General features: G+C 39.0%; 1 protein-coding gene across 2 annotated transcripts in view; it reads left to right on the top strand.

The window, feature by feature from the left end:
- The window catches only part of NELL1 (neural EGFL like 1), an 860,623-nt gene extending 841,453 nt beyond the window's left edge, over positions 1-19,170 (top strand). For both annotated transcript variants that reach the window (XM_046016014.1, XM_046016013.1), the window contains 3 exons: positions 14,244-14,420; positions 16,961-17,185; positions 18,678-19,170. In XM_046016014.1, coding sequence (XP_045871970.1) covers positions 14,244-14,420; positions 16,961-17,185; positions 18,678-18,728 — 453 coding nt within the window. In that variant the 3' untranslated portion in view covers positions 18,729-19,170. The remainder of the gene's footprint in view (positions 1-14,243; positions 14,421-16,960; positions 17,186-18,677) is intronic.
- The last annotated feature ends 2,485 nt before the right edge of the window (positions 19,171-21,655 follow it).

Here is a 21,655-nt window from a genome sequence, read left to right as displayed (position 1 = left end):
CCATAATAACATCTTTCTAGACATGTCTCCTAAGGCTAAAGGAAACAAAAGTAAAAAATAAACCATTGGGACAGTAACGGAATAAAATTCTTTGGCATAGCAGAGGAAACAAGCAATAAAATGACAAGGCAACCTACATAATGGAGGAAGATATTTGCAAATAATACATCTGATAAAGAGCTAATATCCGAAATGTATAAAGAACTGAGACTAAACACCAAAAACAATCTGACTAAAAATGGCCAAAGACCTGAATAGACATTTTTCCAAATAAGACATACAGATTGCCCACAGGCACATAAAAAGATGCTCAGCATCATTAGTCATTAGGGGTATTACAAATCAAAACCACAATGAGATATCACCTCATACTAGTCAGGATACCCAGTATCAAAAGATAAGAAATAACAAATGTTGGCAAGGATGTGAAGGAAAAGGAACTGTTATGTACTGTTGGTGGGAATGTGAATTGGTGCAACCACTGTGGAAATCAGTGGGGAGGTTCCTCAAAAGTTAAAAACAGAAATGCCATATAATCCAGTAATTCTACTACTGGGTATTTACCCAAAGAAAATGAAAACAGTAATTCAGAAAGATATACACACTCCTGTGTTTATTGCCACATTATTTACAATAGCCAAGATATAGAAGCAACCCAAGGGTCCATCAATAGATGAACGGGTAAAGAAGACGTGGGGTACAAATGCACATATGGAATGATGGAATTTTACTCAGCCATTAAAAGAGAATGAAATCTTGCAGATTTACAATAACACGGGTGGACCTAGAGAGTGTTATGCTAAGTCAGAGTAAGGTAACTATCCTGTGATTTAACTCATGTGGGATCTAAAAAAAAAAAAACAAAACAAATGAACAAAGCAAAAAAAGAAACATACTCATAAATACAAAGAGCAAACTGATGGTTGCTGAAGGAGAGGGGGTTGAGTAAGTGGGTGAAATAGATACAGGAGATTCAGAGGTATAAACCTCCAGTTATAAAATGAATAAGATGGGGGCGCCTGGGTGGCTCAGTGGTTTAAGCCGCTGCCTTCGGCTCAGGTCATGATCTCAGGGTCCTGGGATCGAGTCCCGCATCGGGCTCTCTGCTCCACGAGGAGCCTGCTTCCCTCTCATTCTCTCTCTGCCTGCCTCTCTGCCTACTTGTGATCTCTCTCTGTCAAATAAATAAATAAAATCTTTAAAAAAAAAAAAAAAAGCCTCTCTTTAAAAAAAAAAAAAAATGAATAAGATGGAGATGAAAAGGACAGCATAGGGAATATGGTCATTAATATAGTATGATGACAGATGCTGACTATACTTACTGTGTCTATATATATGTATGTTATATTATATATATATACATATATACATATACATACATATATATACTGCGTCTATATATATGTGTATATATAATATGCTATATATATAATATGTTATATATAATGTTATATTATATATAATATGTTATATTTTATATTATACATATATATGTTATATATGTAATATGTTATATAGTTATATTGTGGTGTTTTATATATTGAGTAATGTATAGAATTGTCAAATCAACATGTTGGACATTTGAAACTAATATTGTATGCCGACTATACTTCAATCAGAAATTTTTAAAAATGCTTAGGTTTTCAGGAGAAACAGGTGATGGCATCATGAAATTCTCGGGCAGTTTCAGATAAAACCACCTTCACCTGATGAAAAAGAAACTAATGTGGGATTGAGGTATAAATATTATAAAAATGGGGGTGGGGAGTGCAGACTAAGAATACCCACTTGAGGTATTATGCTGAGCGAAACAAGTCAATCAGAGAAAGACAATTATCTTATGATCTCCCTGATATGAGGAAGTTGAGAGGCAGAGTGGTGGGTTTGTGGGGTAGGGAAGGAAAAAATGAAACTAGATGGGATCAGGAGGGAGACAAACCATAAGAGATTTTTAATCTCACAAAGCAAACAGAGGGTTGCTGGGGGGAGGTGGGTAGGGAGAGGGGGAGTGGGGTTATGGACATTGGGGAGGATATGTGCTATGGTGAGTGCTGTGAAGTGTGTAAGCCTGGCAATTCACAGACCTGTACCCCTTGAGCTAATAATATATTATATGTTAATTAAAAACAAGAATACCCACTTGAACAAAATTAGATCACACAATTGAAGAAACATTTAGATAAAAGTTCTCTAGACCCTCAAGACAAGAGCTCAAACAAGACAGGCAGAAAGGCAGGATCATTAAACGACAGAAAGAGGAGAGTGGCTCTTGGAGAAAGGGTTGAGGGGAAAAGCTATGCATTACGAAGACTAGTTCAAAAGCTTCTTGGAATCAAACCTGTACTGATGCCAGGGAGATGAGGGGAAAACCCATCAATTTTGAGGGGGAAAGGTGGGAAAAAACATGATTACGTGATGGATATGGAAACTGACAGTAATAATTTAGCACACAGTGGGTTTTCCTGAAGAGAACACAACAAATGTAGCAAACCAATTTTACAGATAAGAGAGAAGGATGATTGTGATTTGTACACCAAAAGGATTCTATTACTGTAACAAGACCAATCCATATAAAGCCATCAGGACCAGTACTAGTTCCATAGGCATCAGGGCAAGATTATGTCAGCATAGCATAGGAAATTTCAGATTGGCTTCTGACTTTCCTCCAAAGCTCAAGATGTCAAAAGACAGTGGAACGATTATTTGCAAATTATGGTGGGGGAAAGCCTTTGAGCTAGGAACTCGCAAATACTTCTTACATTATACGCTTTAGTTGGTAGAACACATTAAAAGAAGAATCAAGAATTTATGATTATGAAGAAAAAAAGAAAAACTATATAAGCAAGAAGTCAGAAGCTACTCAGTCTCCTATATTGTCAGGGTTGTTATATCCTAAAGAGATTAATAACTGCTTTGTGATGTTTCAAGATTATCCTTCAGATGGAGACTAAATGAAACATGTACTGGCATCCTAAAGGTGAAATTGGTACATTTATTCCTAGATTCTTTTTTTTAACCACTACATTAAAATTCTTATATCTTCATATGTTGACCCAGGGCTTATGTTATCCAAGGACAATAAGCTTCTTTGGATAGTATTCAAAATAAACACTCTGCTATATGAGTCCTATATTAAACTTAGAAGAAGGAGTATGATCTGCTTCCTTTAGACTTAGAAGAAAGTTGAATTTAAAAGTTGTCTAGCTGGAAATCAACCTTTTTTTTACCTTAGACTCTTATTCCTGGGTTCTGTTCCCTTCCCTTGAACTCCTTGGAACTTTAAACTTCCAGGCGTTCTACCAGGAATGAGAAGACCTGGATTCTATTCCTGGCTTTGCTAGTGAGCGGCTTTGTGCCTGTGAGCAGATGACTTAGCATCGGAGCCTTTTCTGTCATCTGTACAATGAGAAGAGCGGCTAGATGATTTCAGAAGTTCTTTCTGGCTCTAAAATTCTGTAAGTCTGGAAACACCAGCTAGTGACATTTATGCCCTCTGTATTCCTCTTTCACTCTTTCCAAAATGTTTTAGTTTGGGGCTTAACATCACTATTCATGTAGACCTTTAAATCCTTTCCAGGATTTTCCCTTTTCTTTCTTGCCAGCAGCTGGTATGTCTATATTTACTTTACAGTATTATGTATACATTTATTTGCATATTTTACGTTGAAGTAAGATTAGTTTGTCATCATATACAAATTATCCTTTTGAATTCTCTATAATACAAAGAGCAATTATTTGGGTCAGTTTCATTTTTGAAGGTTTAAATACTTAAATGGTTTAAAAATAACCAGGATTACACAACAAATTACATTTTCCCACAAGGTTTTCAGCCCTTCTAACACCTGCTAAAAAATGTCAGCCTTCAAGATGTCTGAGTATCACTATAGGGCTGAGTACACCAGCATTAGTCTTTTGAGTCTATTTGTTTTATGTACATAATTGTAGGAATTTGTCATAAAGTCTTCTTGAAACAGAAGTTTTACATGAAAATGTTGTACTCCTATGCTGAGGTGTCCTATCACCTAATTCTGTTATTTTATCCATTTTAGATATAAAATGCAGCAATGATAATTTTAAATATATAAATATATATGAATTATATGTATAAATATTCAACAGAGAAGGTTTATAAAAGGCAGGAAAAAAAGGGTAGAGTTGGAGTGAAATTCTTATCCAAGTCTTTCCCTAGTTTTTGGTTTCATATGTAATTTCAGGGCACCCTTACCTTGACAAGAAGCAGATGAAATACCTGCAATGGATAATTAGGGCATCCATGAAAAAGTACATTTAAGTAGGCACTGTGGAGTGATAGCACACTGTATAGTCCAACATAATTTCTCCTGTAACTTTGCCACATATGATCTGAAGTTCTGATAAGATTTAGAAAGGTCTTAATGTGATTTATACACATGGCACATGGACACATGGCAATGAAGAGACCCGGTGTGGAAGAGAGGGCAGGGGGAACAATAATGTCATTGATAATTCTGTATAGATACCTTTGGGCAATTCCTTTCTCCATCCCAGGATCTTCCCCCGTCATAAGAGTAGAGGTAGAAATGAGCTAACATTTCTAATATGTCTGGTACTATATGTATCCCCTCGTACTTTGACAACAATCTCATGAAGTAAATATAATTATCCCTTTACAGAAAAAACAGAAACTCAAAAAGTTTCACACAAGTAAGTCTTGACAGTAGAAGTGAAACTGAGATACCCATAACGAAATCACCAGGTTTCTACTTGAAGAAACTGGCTCCCAGCCCTACTGCTCTGCCTGGGTGTGGTTCTGTGAATTCTGCAGGATATTTTACATCTCCAAGCCATGGTTTTTATCAGTATGACTGGGTTAATATCTACGGACACATTTAGCTGAGAGTGAACTAAGATAAAGATATGTTTGAAGTACTCAGCTCAGAGCCTTGCAGAGAGAACTGTCTCTCCAGGAGTAATCACTTAGCTAAAAAAAAAAAAAAAAAGAGTCAAAGTTATTTTAAAGACCACTTCTCCCCTTGAGAGTCAGTGCACCAGGTTAGCTACCAGTGTTTCATGCCCATTGAAAGAGGTCTTGAAACATGTCCACAACTTAATGGAGTTCAACAATAAAACTAGGCCAGCACAAATGGATTTGGGCTTTTGTTTAGATGCCATACGCTTCCTTGACAGTGACAGTGATCTTATGCACCTTTAGACCACTTAGTTGATTAGGGAAAAGATTGCTGAATTGCTTGGAACCCATGTTCTTCTAGCATTATCCAGACTACAGATACCCAGAGTGAAAAATGATTCTCTCTCTGGGCTTGACCCCTAAATCTTAGTTTCAGCCCAGTTTCTTTTCACAGATACCCATCTGTGGCTCTTCCATTTATAAATTTGTCAAGAACTTTAGGAACACATCTTTATTTTCTACCTGTGCTACATGGGAAGAGAGAGAGGTCTCAGATTTATTAGTGTCTAGGAAACTGCAGCATTTTAGTATGACTACGTCGTGGCCATATTTATATTTTTGATTATGGAGACGAGCAGGCAAATGGATATACAAGCAGTCGCCTGTCATGCCCTGGTAGAGTCATGAACAATTTGTTAAAGGAACATAGAAAGGGAAAGTATACTCTATTCTAGGAAGATACAGACAGAAATAAGGGAGACGTCACAGAGGAGGTGAAGTTTGAGTGAGACCCTCAAGGATGAGAAATTTAGCCAAGGAGAGAGAGATGTGAGGAAAGTGAATCCCGAAGAGGAAAGAGCAAGACCAAAGAGGCAAAAACACTACCTGTGTTCTGATAAGGAAAATGTGAAGTAAATGATGAGCTTTGAATATCAGAAAAAAAGAAGAAGAAGAAGAAGAATATGTGAGGGGTGATAAGCCTGGGGAGATAAAGGCTAGGGACAGTCAGACGATGGAATTTAGACCTAACTTGTGGGCTGTAGAGGATCATGAGTGACTTTTTGTTTAGGATTGGTATGGCCCAATCAGGGTCTGATCCACAGCACAACAGAAAGACTGAGGAGATCAAAACTAAACGGAGAGATACCACTTAAGCTGAAGTGAAGTTTTGGGAGCGTACAGATGAGAACCTGAAGGAGGGATAGAGAAGTAAGATCACTTGAAAGATAACAGAAACTTAAGTGATATGTCCTGAGGAATGATGATGTCAGACTCTCAGCCTCTGGGACAATGTATGCCCTCATTCTGTGGGCAGAAAAGAAGCTCGAGACCGGCATGTTTGAGACTTAGCATCCCCATTTTCTTGGGCAAATGATTTCAGGTGCCACTGACAAGAGAAAGAGCCAGGGTCTGCAAGCTAGGTCAGTGCACACTGGATAAGGTCAGACACAATACTGACTCCTGCACCATTACCTACTATTAGTAGTAAGTGGCAGAAAAAGAACATGCTATGCGGGCCAGATTTCATTTCTGTGCTTCCTACAGCATTGTTTTATCTTGATTTGTTTTTGTTTATTGAAATGGGACTAACACTCATCCTGAAACTAAGTGTAGTACTGAAGACTCGAGCAATGCCAGGTCTTGAGTTTTTCTGGCAATGATGGAGGTGGATAGGGATATGGATACCATAAATAACCAGTCACCCTCCACATTGTCATAAACAGAAGGAGGGTACAGTGGGGAGGAACTTTGCCAGATTGTCTGGAATGCTGTCATTTGACCTGGCCTCATATGAGCTTTTGCCCAGAAACTGAGGAAGGTGGCCATGGTAGGGAAACCTAAGGGGTTCGTGTATTGCCTTCAGGCAAGAAGGAAGCTGCATCTGCCGGGAGCTTACAACAGAATGACCCTGCCAGTCTCCATGTGGCTCTCACTCATACAGTGAAGAACAAGGAGGAGTCAGCTTGTGCCTGGGGCCAGGGTAGAGGTTAGTTTCCTGCAGTTTACTCAGAAAACTGTTCTGCTTTGCTGTGGGAAACTAACCAGCAGTATTGTTAGTACCTTCCTCTCTAGAGTGTTTTTTTTTTTTCCATTTTATTTATTTTTTCAGCGTAACAGTATTCATTGTTTTTGCACAACACCCAGTGCTCCATGCAAAACGTGCCCTCCCTATTACCCACCACCTGTTCCCCCAACCTTCCACCCCTGACCCTTCAAAACCCTCAGGTTGTTTTTCAGAGTCCATAGTCTCTTATGGTTCGCCTCCCCTTCCAATTTTTTTTTTTAATAAACATATAATGTATTTTTATCTCCAGGGGTACAGGTCTGTGAATCGCCAGGTTTACACACTTCACAGCACTCACCATAGCACATACCCTCCCCAATGTCCATAGCCCCCTCCCCCTCTCCCAATCCCACCTCCCCCCAGCAACCCCCAGTTTGTTTTGTGAGATTAAGAGTCATTTATGGGGGCGCCTGGGTGGCTCAGTGGATTAAGCCGCTGCCTTTGGCTCGGGTCATGATCTCAGGGTCCTGGGATCGAGCCCCGCGTCGGGCTCTCTGCTCCGCGGGGAGCCTGCTTCCTCCTCTCTCTCTGCCTGCCTCTCTGCCTACTTGTGATCTCTCTCTCTGTCAAATAAATAAAATAAAATCTTAAAAAAAAAAAAAAAAAAAAAAAAAAAGAGTCATTTATGGTTTGTCTCCCTCCCAATCCCATCTCGTTTCATTTATTCTTCTCCTATCCCCTTAACCCCCCATGTTGCTTCTCCATGTCCTCATATCAGGGAGATCATATGATAGTTATCTTTCTCCGATTGACTTATTTCACTAAGCATGATACGCTCTAGTTCCATCCACGTCATCGCAAATGGCAAGATTTCATTTCTTTTGATGGCTGCATAGTATTCCATTGTGTATATATACCACCTCTTCTTTATCCATTCATCTGTTGATGGACATCTAGGTTCTTTCCATAGCTTGGCTATTGTAGACATTGCTGCTATAAACATTCGGGTACATGTGCCCCTTTGGATCACTATGTTTGTATCTTTAGGGTAAATACCCAGTAGTGCAATTGCTGGATCATAGGGTAGTTCTATTTTCAACATTTTGAGGAACCTCCATGCTGTTTTCCAGAGTGGTTGCACCAGCTTGCATTCCCACCAACAGTGGAGGAGGGTTCCCCTTTCTCCACATCCTCGCCAGCATCTGTCATTTCCTGACTTGTTAATTTTAGCCATTCTGACTGGTGTGAGGTGGTATCTCATTGTGGTTTTGATTTGTATTTCCCTGATGCCGAGTGACGTGGAGCACTTTTTCATGTGTCTGTTGGCCATCTGGATGTCTTCTTTGCAGAAATGTCTGTTCATGTCCTCTGCCCATTTCTTGATTGGATTGTTTGTTCTTTGGGTGTTGAGTTTGCTAAGTTCCTTATAGATTTTGGATACTAGCCCTTTATCCGATATGTCGTTTGCAAATATCTTCTCCCATTCTGTCAGTTGTCTTTTGGTTTTGTTAACTGTTTCCTTTGCTGTGCAAAAGCTTTTGATCTTGATGAAATCCCAATAGTTCATTTTTGCCCTTGCTTCCCTTGCCTTTGCCGTTGTTCCTAGGAAGATGTTGCTACGGCTGAGGTCGAAGAGGTTGCTGCCTGCGTTCTCCTCAAGGATTTTGATGGATTCCTTTCTCACATTGAGGTCCTTCATCCATTTGGAGTCTATTTTCGTGTGTGGTGTAAGGAAGTGGTCCAATTTCATTTTTCTGCATGTGGCTGTCCAATTTTCCCAGCACCATTTATTGAAGAGGCTGTCTTTTTTCCATTGGACATTCTTTCCTGCTTTGTCGAAGATTAGTTGACCATAGAGTTGAGGGTCTATTTCTGGGGCTCTCTATTCTGTTCCACTGATCTATGTGTCTGTTTTTGTGCCAGTACCATGCTGTCTTGATGATGACAGCTTTGTAATAGAGCTTGAAGTCCGGAATTGTGATGCCACCAACTTTGGCTTTGTTCTTCAATATTCCTTTGGCTATTCGAGGTCTTTTCTGGTTCCATATAAATTTTAGGATTATTTGTTCCATTTCTTTGAAAAAAATGGATGGTATTTTGATAGGGATTGCATTAAATGTGTAGATTGCTTTAGGTAGCATGGACATTTTCACAATATTTATTCTTCCAATCCAGGAGCATGGAACATTTTTCCATTTCTTTGTGTCTTTCTCAATTTCTTTCATGAGTACTTTATAATTTTCTGTGAATAGATTCTTAGCCTCTTTGGTTAGGTTTATTCCTAGGTATCTTATAGTTTTGGGTACAATTGTAAATGGGATTGCCTCCTTAATTTCTCTTTCTTCTGTCTTGTTGTTGGTGTACAGAAATGCAACTGATTTCTGTGTATTGATTTTATATCCTGACACTTTACTGAATTCCTGTACAAGTTCTAGCAGTTTTGGAGTGGAGTTGATGGCAGGAATTGGCTGTGCAGTCCCCAAGATTGTGTTTCCTTTTCTTTGAAAGATGAACAAAGTGGCAAGTTTAGTTCCTCTCAAAACTCTGGGGTTCTCTCAAGGAAGAGGGTCTTCTTTTCCATTCCCTTGACTTCATATTTCCACTGTGCCGTTCCAAACCCTGCCTTTCTTTGCAGAATCTTAAGGGTTATGCCATGCTAATTCCCCAATGGACTGGGTTACCTTATTTCTCCATCAGACATTCTCAAACTTTCCTGTGCACCAGAATCCCCCGGAGGGCTTGTGAAACATTGATCACTGATTCAACCCCTAGACTTTCTGGTTCAGTATTAGATTAGAGCCCAACAGATTTCATTTCTAGCTAGTTCCTGGGAGATTCTAATGCTGCTGGTCAGAGAACCACTCTTTGAAAACCATTGCCCCAAGAATCTTTCTGATTTCAGTTTGCATGGAAGTCCTTTTATCCTACCCTTCAGCCTCCTCATGATACAAGGAAGCAGCATATTGGAAAATCATTGCTATCAAAGTCCAGAGTACGGTCTAGTTCCTATTTTCAGATTACTCTGCTCTGTGGAAAAGTCCTTTCCCCTCTCTGGTCCTGATTTCCTCTTCATTAAAATGAGACAGTTAGATTCAATGACTGATAAAGGTTTTATTAGAGAGGGCTAATAGACTAGTTGTGGATGTAACCTGGAGGCAAAATTAATATTTTGTAAAGAAGATTGGATAGCACACCACAATAGATTTGCATGTGAGAAGATAGAACAGATGGGTGGGTCTGGAGTATCACTCTGAATTTTACCCTTTACATCAGAGATCAAAACATGTTTTCTGTAAAGGACCAGACAGGCTTTGCTTATGTACAGTTTCTCCTCACATACCAAACTCTGACATTTGAGTGTGAAAACAGCCACAGACAATATGTAAATAAATGAGAGAAGCTATGTTCTTTTTTTTTTTTAAGATTTTATTTTTATTTATTTGACACAGAGAGAGTGATCACAAGTAGGCAGAGAGGCAAGCACAGCGAGAGGAGGAAGCAGGCTCCCTGCTGAGCTGAGAGCCCGATGCAGGGCTCAATCCCAGGACCCCGGGATCATGACCTGAGCCGAAGGCAGAGGCTTAACCCACTGAGCCACCCAGGTGCCCCGGAAGCTGTGTTCTTATTAATAAAACTTGGTTTACAGAAACAGGCGACTGGCAGAATTTGGACTATAGGCATCACTTTGCCTAAACCCCAGGTTAGGTAATTATTCAATTTCCATCAATAATTTTAAGTCCAGCTTCTTGGTTTAAAAGTTTCCAAACTATGGCAGGAAAAAAAAAGTGATATTTTGCAATCTGGAGGAAATAAACTATTCAGTAATAAAATGTGTAATTTATAATATAAAACCCATAACTTTCCATGGCATTATAAGAATAAATTCATATTTTATTTGCTAGGAAGGTGTATATCCCTGCTTCTTAAAATTCAGGAGCAATTTAAGTATCACAATGATTATTAATTATTTATAGCTGAGCTTTCATTATAAAACTGCAGAAAAGCATTTAGCTTCTATGGCAGAAGGGTGGGAAAAATACATCTTTGGCATGTAAATGGGGTTGTTCTGTCCACCCCAGCTGGGATAGAGGTCAAGCTCTGGGAATGACCCCAGAGATGTACCATGAGAAGGATTACTCACCATCCCTCAGCTCCATTTCCTTGCCAAGTTTGGATTCTAGTGTGGTTGTATTCTGTGAGTTGAGGTTTTGTAATGGCATTCTCACTGAATTATGGAGCCACCTGTGACATTTTCATTATTAAAAATGATTTTCTTGACAGTTACTCTGTAATTCAAAAGGCAAAATGAACATAGCCATTGTTCTAAAATATGTTGGAGACTAAGAGGGGCCTATTTGGCATTTTCCCATAATTGATGGGATATGAAATTGCTTTATTTTGCACTAACCCTGGAGGCTATCCACTTATTCTCATTCATTCTTTTAATCCCCACATGCGGTGAGAAAGCTGACATTCTGATTGGGCCTCATTGCCTGTGGTACAGTAACCTATTCTAAAAGAATCTGTCCCTGTTTGATATGGTTTGTGAACATAGTTATGTGGGTTACTGAGGCCCAGTCCTTCTATACTTGGGGAGAGTAATATTGTGACCTCAGTAGCTGAGCTGACTAAATGGTTTTACATTGTAGTTACCATTACTTTTCTTAACTTCTTGGCTAAAATAAATTGCTAGGGAGTCATTCTGGGCAATAATCACACAAGCAAAACATGTTAGTGAGTTAAAATAAAGGCCTATTGTTGGAAGATGCCTAGACTCTGGACAGTTCTTGGTCCAGACTTATTATAATCTCTGTCTCAATTCACCTGCTTGACTGGAGTGTGTATGTGTGTGTGTGTGTGTGTGTGTGTGCGCATGCATGTGTTTGCACGTCCATGCACGCGTGGCAATGCACAAGCACTCATGACTGCATGCATTTATATACTCTTTCACCCCTTGATATTTGGAAGATTATGATTTCCTGTCATTTCCTGCAGTAATAGAAAAAATGCACATGCTTTGAGGAAAAGCATTTTTCAACCTGTTATTATATACATAGCCAGCATGTCTCCTTTCCATTTTCCATAAAAAATGTAAAGCACTTAAAGATTTCCACATTCGCTGACAGTAAACTTGTCTCAGCGAGCCCTGTCCTATTCGACATTGTTATCGATGAAGTAGATGAGGACCCTGAGGGCAGGTCCATCAAGTCTGCAGATGTCACAAAGCTGTGAAGGAGGACAAACTATGGGGATGACAGAAACAGCATTTAGAAAACACTGTGACAAGAGGGAGAGATGAAATGGATCTAACAAGCCACAGTACAGTAAGGATAAGCATCAGGTCTTATCCGTGCTGCTCCCCAATAACTAAGTGCACAAAATGGGGATATAGGGCTTAATGATGTTTTAGTCTCCATTAAGCTCAATATCAATCAACACCATGACATAACCACAGTAAGTAGTAAATACTGAAATCAGCCTGCATTAAAGAAAGTACCGTGCTTAAAACAAGGTGACCGGGAGTCCCAGTTCACTGTGTTAGACTGTTACTGAAGAATTACATTTAGTTCTTTTACTCAACTACCTCATTTGAGAAATGGAGTATAAATCATACTCCATAGAATTATCAAGACCAAATGTGCTACTGCATATAAAAGGCTTAGCACAATGTATGTATGGCCCAAAATAAGTGTTAAGATTATGGTAGATGATGATGATGATGATGATGATGATGATGATGATGATGATGATGATGGTGGTGGTGGTGGTGGTGATGAATATTATTACTATTGGAAATACTTGAAACTGTTGAAGATAAGGCAACTATAACAGTGGAAGGACACAGAACTAGTGGGACTGGTCCAAAAATTAGTGATGTTTAATCCAGAGATGAGATGATTCCGTGGAGACATAAATGCTGTCTTCTAAGAACAACTCTAAGAAGAGTTGAAAATGTGACAGAAGGGATTGGGAGTTCTGTGACTAGCAGTGGTGTGAGCAAGTCTCAATGGATAGAGACAACAAGAGGTCCAGTTTTTAGACTTCAGACATGAACAAAGATATGGTCTTCAGATGCCTTCCATAATGGTGGCTTCCTTGAGACTAGAGAGCTTCAAGCACAGGCCTGATGACTTTTGAATGTGATTGTTGTAGTGAGAGTTCAGTATAGGTCCAGGAGGCTTGGTTATGTGTCCTTGAAGGTACCGCTGACTCTGAGAGTCTTTGGTTTTGTAAACATTCAGCAAAGCAGTTATCACCATAATTAGTGGCGACAGGTCTTACCTTACATTTTCAGCGCCTTTATTGTCTGAGGTGAGAAATTACGTGAGCAACGCACATATAATGGGGACAGACGGCAAATGTGCAGTCTTAATGTTTGAACGCTTTTGAACTTCATCTCTTTATGAGTGTGAGTGTTCAGGGCCATTACTCCAGAAATTGTACTGTGCCTGTTATTTGGGCAACTGCCTCAAGGTGGAAGGTGACATCTGACCTGAGCCCCTTGTAATATGTACCCTAAAACCTGTGTTAGAGAAGAAAAATTGTTTTAAAACTGGAAGCCCTGACAGTGTTCCTTAGACATTGCTAACATTGGATAAATCATTTAGCAACTCTGGGCCTCAGTTAATTCTTCTGTGAAAAGGGTATAGTCATCCTTCCCTCCCAGAGTTGAGAAGGGGTACAATTCAATGAATGCCTTTGAATGCATTTCGTGGTATCATTGTGAACTGGGAAAAATACAGTAGCATGATTTTCCACTCAAACGAGTTCTTGAGCATATATGCATTTTTAACTGCTTAGTTTAATTGTAATTCTACTTAGAAATGTGATTTTTTGGGGGGTCACCTCGGTGGTTCAGTGGGTTAAGTCTCTGCCTTTAGCTCAGGTCATGATCCCAGGGTCCTGGGATCGAGCCCTGCATCAGGCTCTCTGCTTAGCAGGGAGCCTGCTTCTCCCTCTCTCTCTGCCTGCCTCTCTGCCTACTTGTGATCTCTGTCTGTCAAATAAATAAAATCTTTTTTAAAAATGTGATTTTTTGGAAACATTAGGGGTAAAAAGTTTCAAAGAACATACTGACTTTTTTAAACTTAGAAATATCTCTGTTTTTATGTGGGCTGCTCTGCAGGCAAGGTCAGGGAAAGGGTGTGTGTGTGTGTGCATGGATGCGTGTGCACACACACGCACACAAGTGCATCTGTTTTGAGCAAAAGGAAAGGTGGCCAGGGGAGTACTTTGACTCTAAGAAATCTTTCCGGTGTGCTCTGTAAAGTGTTTATAAGGTTTGTTTTTCATAGTGCTGCTACTCTGTTTCCCTAATGATATAACCTCCTTCACCTCATTTCTAAACAGGACGGAAAGATATTCTGCCGACGGACGGCTTGTGATTGCCGGAATCCAAGCGTTGACCTGTTCTGTTGCCCAGAGTGTGACACCAGGGTCACAAGTCAATGTTTAGATCAAAATGGACACAAGCTCTATCGGAGTGGAGACAATTGGACTCATAGCTGCCAGCAGTGCCGGTGTCTGGTACGTCGGCTTCCCTGACGGGCTGTTACCCCTCTTCCCTGAAACAGTTGCTAACTCAGTTGCCTCTGGGCTTGAGTTTCCTGCTGTTTGAGATGTATTCAGAGAGCTCAAGTCTTGTGGCTCCTAAGGGGCAAATGCTCTGTGGGCTTGAGTATCTTGCTGTTTGAGATGCTATTCAGGGAGCCCAAGTCTTGTGGCTCCTAAGGGGCGAATGCTCTGCCTGAAGACATTCAGATTCTACTATTGAAAGCAATATACAGAGACAGGCTGGGGGATGGGTGATAGAGGTGATGGGGATTAAGGAGTGCACCGTGATGAGCTCTGGGTGATGGATGGAAGAGTTGAATCCCTGTACTGTACACCCGACATGAATATAACAGTGTGTGTTAACTATACTGGAATTAAAGCTTTTAAAACCCCCAAAACAAAAACAATATACAAGACAAAAAGTATGTGTTTATGGGTCAGATTTGGCCCGACTTGGGTTAGTTTCCAACTGCCAATTTTTGGCAAAACCAGATCAAGAAAAATTCCCCCACAACAGAAAGTCTTCAGGGCCTTGACTGGGACCTGTAGTTCTTATAGAGCCCAACTTTGATTTCTTGGGACCTGACCATTGAAAGTTTCAATATGAGAGAGAACGGAACACAGCAGAAATATAAATATCAGGGATTGAGTCAGAGAGACCAAGAAATCAGTCTTACTTCTCCCACATGCTCGCTCTGTGCTATTAATTTGGGCAAGTCCTCGTGTTGCATTGATCGTTCTTTCCTTCACTGCACACAAGGGAAACTAAGCATTTTGTGGTTCTGCTCTGACGATAAGAAAATATACATGAAGCACAAATACAGCATTTGGCATGTAGAAGGTCCTTAGTGCACAATAATGACTATTGACAGTATTTCCTAGATTGAAAACTCTGTTTCAGATGCGGAGCCTTCCTATAGAAAATAAATTATAGGTAATTTTGGATTTTAATATAAAAATACTATAGTGATCATCAGATTTGAAAATGCCCAGAGGAAAAAAACTTAATTGCTGGGTCTGGTTCTCTGTGTTTTGAATCATGCCACACACAAAGCTTTCAAAGGACACAAGACTGTTGGGAAACATAATCATAGTGAATATGATGTTCCATCTGTGAGGAAGTCATAACTTCTGGAACCAAGTCACAACTAAGTCAACTTATAATGGAACCTATGAGCTGCATTCCATAGTTTAACATTTGCTGAAATTAGTGATTTAATCTACGGATACTGTTTGAAGACAAACATTTAGAGAAATTGTATTGTAAATTGCTATCGGATTTTCTAAAGTCTCCTGGCAAATGTGCAGATCATTTTAATAGAATGCATTCTTCTGACTCACTCCTCATACTAAGAAGTATAACTCAGATATATTCAAATCAAAGCCATTTTTTCCCAAGCTCCCATCCAAGGGCAAATAAACCCCATACAACTAGAAAATTAGCTTCCATATCAGTCTGGAAAATTACATTTCTTCTTCAAGAAGCCAGTCATCAGGCACTTAGAAGAATTGGAATTCATTTCAGACATGAAATTTTCAGAGCATTTCAGAAGTGTCTCCACTTCCTTCCCCAGCCCCTAAGACTAATATTTCTTGGGAAAACTGAAGATGTTGAACATGTAGCTTAACAATTACTTGAATATAATGTGGGCCATGTTTAATAAATATTTATCAAGACTTTGTATGTGCTAGACTCTGAATGATATAATGGTGAGCGTGATAGGTGTGGTCTATCACCCAAGGCCATTGTCTTGTGAAGCTGGCCAAATAATTAGATGTGAGTTTGCACGAACTCCAGTGATTTGTCATGATAACAGAAGAAGAGGCTGCATAGAGGTATAGCCTGCTCAATGGAGCCATAATTGGCAGATTCTGAAACACAGAGAGCTCCAACATAACTGTTAACTACTACTAGTGATGTTACTAGCTATATGTCACATTCAAAACCATTCTGAAATAGTTCTCTTGATATTACCCAATCTTAACTTTAAATCTGATACTAGGAACTCAGTTCATGAAGTGGGTGAAATACTATTATGCTTCAAGTTTCCCTTTGACCTTAAGAGTAATTAATTTCTCTTTAAACACTAGCCAACACCTTATCACCTATTCACTTACTGCTCCATTGATGAGAATTTTTTAGCCAAAACTCTGCTAAGTACCAGGGGGATAAAGAAACAAGCCCAAAGCCTGCAGGCTCAAAACATAATGTGGAATTGTACTGAGAGTGATGACGAGGATCATAAGTGTGACAAACAATAAAATTAAGGACTGCAATTGATGTATAGGGACGGGATCCATCTCTTTTGGGGGCTGCCCAAGACAGTCAGCAAAAGCTCCCTGGAGGAGGTGAAATCTGTGGTAGCTCTTCAAGGAGGAAGCATAGTCTTCCCATAAAGGCAGAAGTAAAAACATTCGGTAAGGACAGTGACGTCCCCCCGCCCCCGCCATAGGACACTGGGGACAGAATGCATAAGAACATGGATGAGCCAATTTTGGCTTTCTCTCTACAGGAAGGAGAGGTAGACTGCTGGCCACTCACTTGCCCCAATTTGAGCTGTGAGTACACAGCCATCTTGGAAGGGGAGTGCTGTCCCCGCTGCGTCAGTGACCCCTGCTTGGCTGATAACATGGCCTACGACATCAGAAGAACTTGCTTGGACAGCTATGGCATTTCAAGGCTTAGCGGCTCAGTGTGGACAATGGCTGGATCCCCCTGCACAACCTGCAAGTGCAAGGTAATTGGATGTCCTGAGAACAGTCAGGCCTTAAACCATTGTCAGAGAGCACCTGCAGGAGGTCCATTCCTGATGTTCCAGAATTCCCACATTCTGAGGGGCCTGGTGAAAACACTGGCAGGCATTTACTTCTCACAGGAGGTTAATATGTCTGAATGGATCATAGCTGTACCACATAGAAAGGCAAACTCCAAATGAACATGGAATAAAAATAGTCCTCTCTCTTGCCTTTGAACTACAGAATTTTAACAATTGACACTAGGACCGATTATGGCTGATTTAAGCTGTTTTGACCTGCATATTAAAAAGAAAAGAAAAAAAGGAATAAAGATCTCTTTTCATCGTGGAAAATTGTATAAGCTCTTTCATGAAACTGTCAGTGTTAAAAAACATGTTCTATGAAGTTGTTTGCTTTGTTTAATTATCAGTGCCTAATGCGGGAACCTGAAGCTGTTGCTGCAGGACTTAATTAATTGTGATTATTTTCCTGTCTTTTTAGAGGAGTTCCCATGAGGGATCCTCATATGTCTTTAAAATTAAAAACTGACCCCTTTCTCCTTACAATGCTTGTGAGAGCTATGACTACAGCTAACTTGAAGCAGGGGTTAGGCAGCGTTAGATCTCTGCCAAAATATCTGTTTAAGATTCCCATGATTAAGCATGCTTAAAATATTAGTCTAATTGGCTCTACCAAATCCTGGCTCATTCCAGACATCAGTGGGAGGTTCTCAACTCATCTTTTTATGACTGTTACAAAGGCAGATTGGAAAAGTGCCACCTTAAGATTCAGCCCCAATAGAAAAAGGCCAGTGTCAAACTTCACATAGCAAAAGAAACATGGTCGTGTGTGTGCGTGTGTGTGTGAAAGAGAAAGAGAGAGAGAGACTGGGGGATGTGGAAACCGTTATTTAGTGGTATTTCTCTGAGGTCATGTTTGAGATTCTTTTAGGGGAATTATAAAATATATTAATGCATGTCCTTGATTTTTAATGAATTTCCAATAATTTATATATCTAAACATGTATTGTTCCCTTCATAGTCACCACGAGGGACTCTATTTCTAATGTACAGACCTTTCTGGAACCCATTTTGGAGTTGCCTTCAGGTCCTTGTGGTACTTTAGACTAGCTTTGTTAATGGCAAATGATCATTGAAGGGTTTATTTTTGAAAACAATTTTATCTGGAATAAGTCCAGGAAGTAAGTGGTATAAACAACCTAGAAATATAGGGGAGGAGTCCCAAACCTGGTTTGAGCTCAGACAGAGGCATAAAATTATACTGTCAGCAGGAACTAGCAGGAGGGACTCAAGAGTGTCTCATGTGTCCTTCCTTCATTTCCACTCCTTGTGTAACCTCTTTCTTAACTTTTCAGTAGTGTTCATGGAGTTTATGTCAAAACATAGCTATAGTCATTTTGAATATGAAAATGCACCCTGCTGATTGATAGATAGCCTCTGTCTCATTAGCTAACACTTGTGTCTTGATGCACAGAATGGACATGTCTGCTGCTCTGTGGATTTGGAGTGTCTTCATAATAACTGAAGTATTTCAAACGGACTCATCATTGTGGGAGAAGAATGGACGAAATGACCATCCAGCATGGTGAAGAACAGGAGTTGGTGTTGGTTGTTTTTTTGGTTTTTGGTTTTTTGGGTTTTTTTATCATGGACAATTACCAAAGTCTCCGTCTGAAGAAGGTGTTTGGGGGTTGCCTTTTGGATCTACCACTTTGTTCATTCTTGCTAACCTAGTCTAGGTGACCTACAGTGCAGTGCTTTTAAGTCTCTGGTTGTTAAAAGAAGTTTCCCGTGTTGTAAATCACGTTTCCCTTACCAAATCATTCACAAATACATTTAAATGATCTCATGGTAAATGTTGATGTATTTTTTGGTTTATTTTGTGTACAAACCTAATAGAGATTCAGCTCTTTTATTTTTTTCTTGAGTTTTGGATCAAATTCTACAAATAAAGTTGCCTGTTGTGATTTCGTCCCATCCACTCTATACTTAGTATTGAGATCCGTGTGAAATGTTTTGATGAGTATATGTCTGTAGAGTCTCGCTGCATCATACTTCCATTTCCAACTGCTGAACACAGATGCACACTCATTCAGCTTCAACAAGGTGAAGGAAATGATGATATATTAAAGAGGGGAATGACCACAGAGATAATTATATAATTATTTTTTAAAGAACCTTCTCCTCCCTCTTGCAAACAAAATGAAACAAAAGCTTAAGTCACAATTTAGAAGTAGCAGTGCTTAACACCTTTCCAAGCATTGAAAGAGATAATCTTTGCATTTGTTTTATATGGTAAATGATAACTTACAAGGGACCTGCATACCTACTAATACAAGTTCTTATCCTAGCAGAGGTGAATGGTATTATTCCTGCATTACAGAAGAGTAAATGAATGTATGCTAGGCAACCAGTTTGTACAGATGTAGTTGATTTGTAGCATGTTGGGACTGGTAACCAGGTCTCCTAGTGCCTGCCCAATGATGTTTTCCTCTAGACCACACAACCTCTCAGATGGTAGAGGATACACTTTTAGGAAAAAGTTATTTGTTTGCTCAGTAGTTCTTTGAGAACAGTGCAAGTTTTCATCTGAGCTACCACCATATTTCTAACTAAGAGTTGGCAGGTATTGAGTGATACAAAAGGAAGAAAATGTGTAAGTAACATTTTATCTGAGCTGAGAATTCAAACTTAGGTTGTAGTTTCAGGTAAATCATGTCTTAGTGGGCTAAGCCTCTTGAATTCATCATTATTCTGAATCAAGTTGGTTCATGAAGTTTTGTTCACTTTCCCAAGATTGAAAAAGATGTTAAGTCAGTTGTACTAAAAATAATGTTTTAAATCCCCTGAATTATTAATTAAAATTACAACCTCAGATAACCATTATTCATTGGTAGTTGCCAGAGATTATACTCAATATCGTCAAATGTTGTAAAGTTGGACTTAACCACATTAAATTAATTTCATGTACTGAATTATGTCAATAGTAGTTTAAATACTATATTTGACAGCTAGCGCTAAAGTGTGATAAATTAGAACATATCTCCACTTTATTTCAATTCCTTAAATGTAATCCTGGGATGGAGAATTTGAAAATGATTCTTTTGAAAATATTTATGACCCAAAATCCAAAAATATCTTTGAATTTTCATTGGAAAAACAAAGACATTTACAAGAATCATTCATAACCATACAGGTCAGCATTAACAAACTATGATCCCTGGGCCAAATCTGGCCTTTGCTAGAACACAGTGGTGCGCATTCATTAATATATACTCTACTGCTGAAGAGGTAAAATGGCGGAACTAAGTAGTGCCAACAGAGACCAGGTGGCTCAGCAAAACCAAAAATATTACCATCTTGCCCTCTACAGAAAGAGTTCACCAACTTCTTGTATGGAAGATGACTGAATGCTGGTATGTATTTTAGAATATGTTTCCATATTTTCCAGGAATTTTCAAACTTTAACCATTTTTTTTTGAATTTCTATATGTTCGTGCAGAGCCATTAACATTGATGGTTTATCCTAAAATACTGGTTGTTTAAACTACAGTCATAAAAATCAGTATTTTCTTCTTTTCATTTTAGATCTGGAGGGTAAATGTAATCTGTGCTAATTTGATAATAAAATGTTATTGATACTTAGCACAATATGCTGCCAACTCCTATCAATAAGGGGTTTGCTTTCTATAAAACAATTGGTAACATTTTCTTATTCAAAAAAATTGAATGCTTTATACATAAGATCCTTTGCTAAGCTCTACTGGGAAAATAAAGATGAATAACATTGTCTTTAAAGGTCACATTATGTGAGCCTTTAAGAGGTGTAGAGAATCTTTGATTCCATTAGGAGATCCAGTTGAAATAACCACCGGAAATAACTTCTTGACCCAGAAATTTTAAAAAACAGTTACTTTTTTAAAAAAATGTGGTAAATCTCTTGATGGAATTTACTTAAGTCTCATGCCATGATTTGCATTGTAAAATGGATGTCCATTTAATGAATCTAAGCAATATTTGAAAAGTCTCTCTTCTTACAGACCATAACATTGTCTGCACCATCAGAAGTGTAAAGAAGCTAACACACAGCGTGGTAAGAAACAATGAGGAATATATCAACAATGATGTAGTTACCATGCAACTACCGTCCAATATTGTGATTCAGGAGAGTAGAACATGAGGGGAGATGAAAGTTCTATGTATGAATTAGACACATCTATTAAACAAATTTTACCTCATTTCCTTCTAGGTTGCGTATGAAATATATATATGTGCATATGTATTAAATACAACACTGTAAATGTAAGTAGATCAATATATAATATATTCATCTATAATCTATAATGCATATATGTTCATATATATTCATGTGCTATGTGTCTATACATGTACACACATACATACACATACATACATGTGCACATTTATACACACATACATATGCAAACACAT

The sequence above is a fragment of the Meles meles genome, chromosome 8, assembly GCF_922984935.1.
Source record: "Meles meles chromosome 8, mMelMel3.1 paternal haplotype, whole genome shotgun sequence".
NCBI lineage: Eukaryota > Metazoa > Chordata > Mammalia > Carnivora > Mustelidae > Meles > Meles meles.
Note: the sequence above shows the minus strand (reverse complement) of the source record. Positions and strands in the feature narration are given on the sequence as shown.